General features: G+C 43.9%; 1 protein-coding gene across 1 annotated transcript; it reads left to right on the top strand.

The window, feature by feature from the left end:
* The first annotated feature begins 322 nt into the window (after positions 1-322).
* On the top strand, positions 323-2,189 carry LOC137807300 (CBL-interacting serine/threonine-protein kinase 4-like). The gene has a single exon (XM_068607888.1). It carries the CDS (start codon positions 480-482, stop codon positions 1,797-1,799), a length of 1,320 nt encoding a protein of 439 aa, XP_068463989.1. The 5' UTR covers positions 323-479; the 3' UTR covers positions 1,800-2,189.
* The last annotated feature ends 350 nt before the right edge of the window (positions 2,190-2,539 follow it).

Genomic DNA, 2,539 nt, shown 5'->3' on the forward strand with positions numbered 1-2,539 from the left:
TTTGAGGGACGTATTTTAGTTAATATTTTGAGATAATTTGAAAGTAGAAGTAAAATAGAATTTAGTGTATGTTTGCTTAATTCCAGTTAATTAAAGAAGTAGAAAGTGGCGTAGTCAACGATGTTTGTATGGCTATAATCAATAGTCTTCTCGGGTAACAGTTGGTAAATTGACTAACCAACATTCCCCAGCTAATAATATAGTATACTCAAAACTTTGATTCTATGTTTAGATTCGGAGGATAATTTTCCTCTCTATTTCCCAAATTTCTATTTTTACAAAACTATATTATTGTTTTTCAACAAAAGAGCAATTTTAATTTAGAGTGGAAGCCAACCGACGATGCATTCTCTTTCTCTAGCGGTGAAAGCGAAATATCCCAACCCACACCAAAACTTCTATATAAACCCAAAACTCAATTTCGCGCACTCACTCTGTCCGTGGGATTACAACACTCTTCTGTTGTTTCACGTACAACCATGGAACCGCCATTGCAACAGCAACCGCCGCCGCCGCCACCACCGCGCTCACTCATCATCCTCGGAAAATACCAGCTGACGCGCCTCCTCGGCCGTGGCAGCTTCGCCAAGGTCTACCAGGCACGATCCCTAATCGACGGCGCCACCTTCGCCGTCAAAATCATCGACAAGGCCAAAACCGTCGACGCCCGCATGGAGCCCCGCATAATCCGCGAGATCGACGCGATGCGCCGCCTCCACCACCACCCTAACATCCTTAAAATCCACGAAGTCATGGCCACGAAGACCAAAATCCACCTCATCGTGGAGCTCGCCACCGGTGGAGAGCTCTTCGCCAGAATCTCCCGTCGAGGCCGTTTGCCGGAGTCCACGGCTCGCCGGTACTTCCAGCAGCTGGTCTCCGCGCTCCGGTTCTGCCACCGCAACGGTGTGGCGCACCGCGACCTCAAGCCTCAGAACCTCCTCCTCGACGGCGAAGGCAACCTCAAGGTCTCCGACTTCGGCCTCTCCGCTCTGCCGGAGCATCTCAAGAACGGCCTTCTCCACACCGCATGTGGCACGCCAGCGTATACAGCGCCGGAGATCCTCCGCCAGAACGGCGGCTACGACGGGTCGAAGGCCGACGCCTGGTCCTGCGGCCTCATTCTCTACGTCTTCCTCGCCGGCTACCTTCCGTTCGACGACACAAACATTCCGGCGATGTGCAAGAGGATTTACCGGCGAGATTACCAGTTCCCTGACTGGATAACAAAACCGGCACGATATGTTATATATAAATTACTGGACCCGAACCCGGAAAGCAGAATGGGGTTGGAGGCTCTGTTTGGGAACTCGTGGTTCAAGAAATCATTAAGACCCGAAACGGCAGAGGAAAGCGCGTTTGGGTGGGATAACGTTTATGTGAAGGGTTGTTACTACGAAGGGGCTAAGTGTTCGGGCGTGAACGCGTTTGACATAATATCAATGTCTTCGGGTTTGAATTTAACAAGGTTGTTTGAAACGACGTCAGATGGGGGTAGTAGGAGGGAAAAGAGATTCACTTCGAGTGCGCGCGTGGAGGTGGTGGAGGAGAAGGTTAAGGAAGTGGGTGGGGTTTTGGGGTTTAAGCTTGAGGCTGGGAAAACCATTAACGGTGCAATTGCCTTGTTAAAAGGAAAGGTCGCTTTGGTGTTTGAGGTGCTTCAGATTGTGCCCGATCAGCTTCTTTTGGTGGCTGTGAAGGTCGTGGAGGGTGGCTTAGAGTTCGAGGAGCATCACTGGGGCCATTGGAAAAATGCCTTGCAAGATCTCGTCCTTTCTTGGCACAACGATGAATCCTGAACTTATCCTCCATCAATCAAACATACATACATATGTACATCTCGTCTTCTCTTTTTTACTTCTTCTCAGTTCAACACTGCTGAGAAGAAACAACTTTGATGTTTGCCTTGTCAGAAACACCTTTTTCATTTTATTTTTATTATGTTTTCTAGTTTAGTTGTTATCGGTGTGTTAATTTATGATCCTTCAAATAAAAGAAAAAAAAAACACCCCTAGTTGTTAATGGTCAAGAAGCTAATATATCTCGTCTTCATTTTTGGATTATAGCAAAAGATATTGTTCTCCATTTTTGGATTATAGCAAAAGATACTGTTCTCCATTCTTGGGTTATAGCAAAAGATATTGTTTTTCTGGTTATTAATCAATTGATGATCATTTTATTTCATTCAAGTAGTCCTGTCTACTCTTACTCTACAGACTTTCCTAATAGTACTTCTTAACCATGAAAACTACCTATCACCTTTATTCTCAGAGTATCCCGTATGCTCAATGCTTATCCATGCAAATCATTTCACCAATAAATATCTAATAAATATCTATTGGCTGATCAAATTTACATCTTTATTACAACTTAAAACTATGAAAATAACATTAAACAATTTACTAAAGGACAATAATAATTCCGACAAATGAAATTGTTTCAATGAATAAGTTCGCTAGAAATAAAACCTTAAAACTTTAGAAAACTTAAGTTTTACTTTCTCTGTATACATACATACATAAAGGAGTTATTTATATAA

This window comes from Phaseolus vulgaris, chromosome 3 (assembly GCF_000499845.2).
Source record: "Phaseolus vulgaris cultivar G19833 chromosome 3, P. vulgaris v2.0, whole genome shotgun sequence".
Taxonomy (NCBI): domain Eukaryota; kingdom Viridiplantae; phylum Streptophyta; class Magnoliopsida; order Fabales; family Fabaceae; genus Phaseolus; species Phaseolus vulgaris.

Coding starts and splice junctions, on each gene's coding strand:
- LOC137807300 (XM_068607888.1), top strand. CDS start 480: ATGGAACCGCCATTGCAACAGCAACCGCCGCCGCCGCCACCACCGCGC.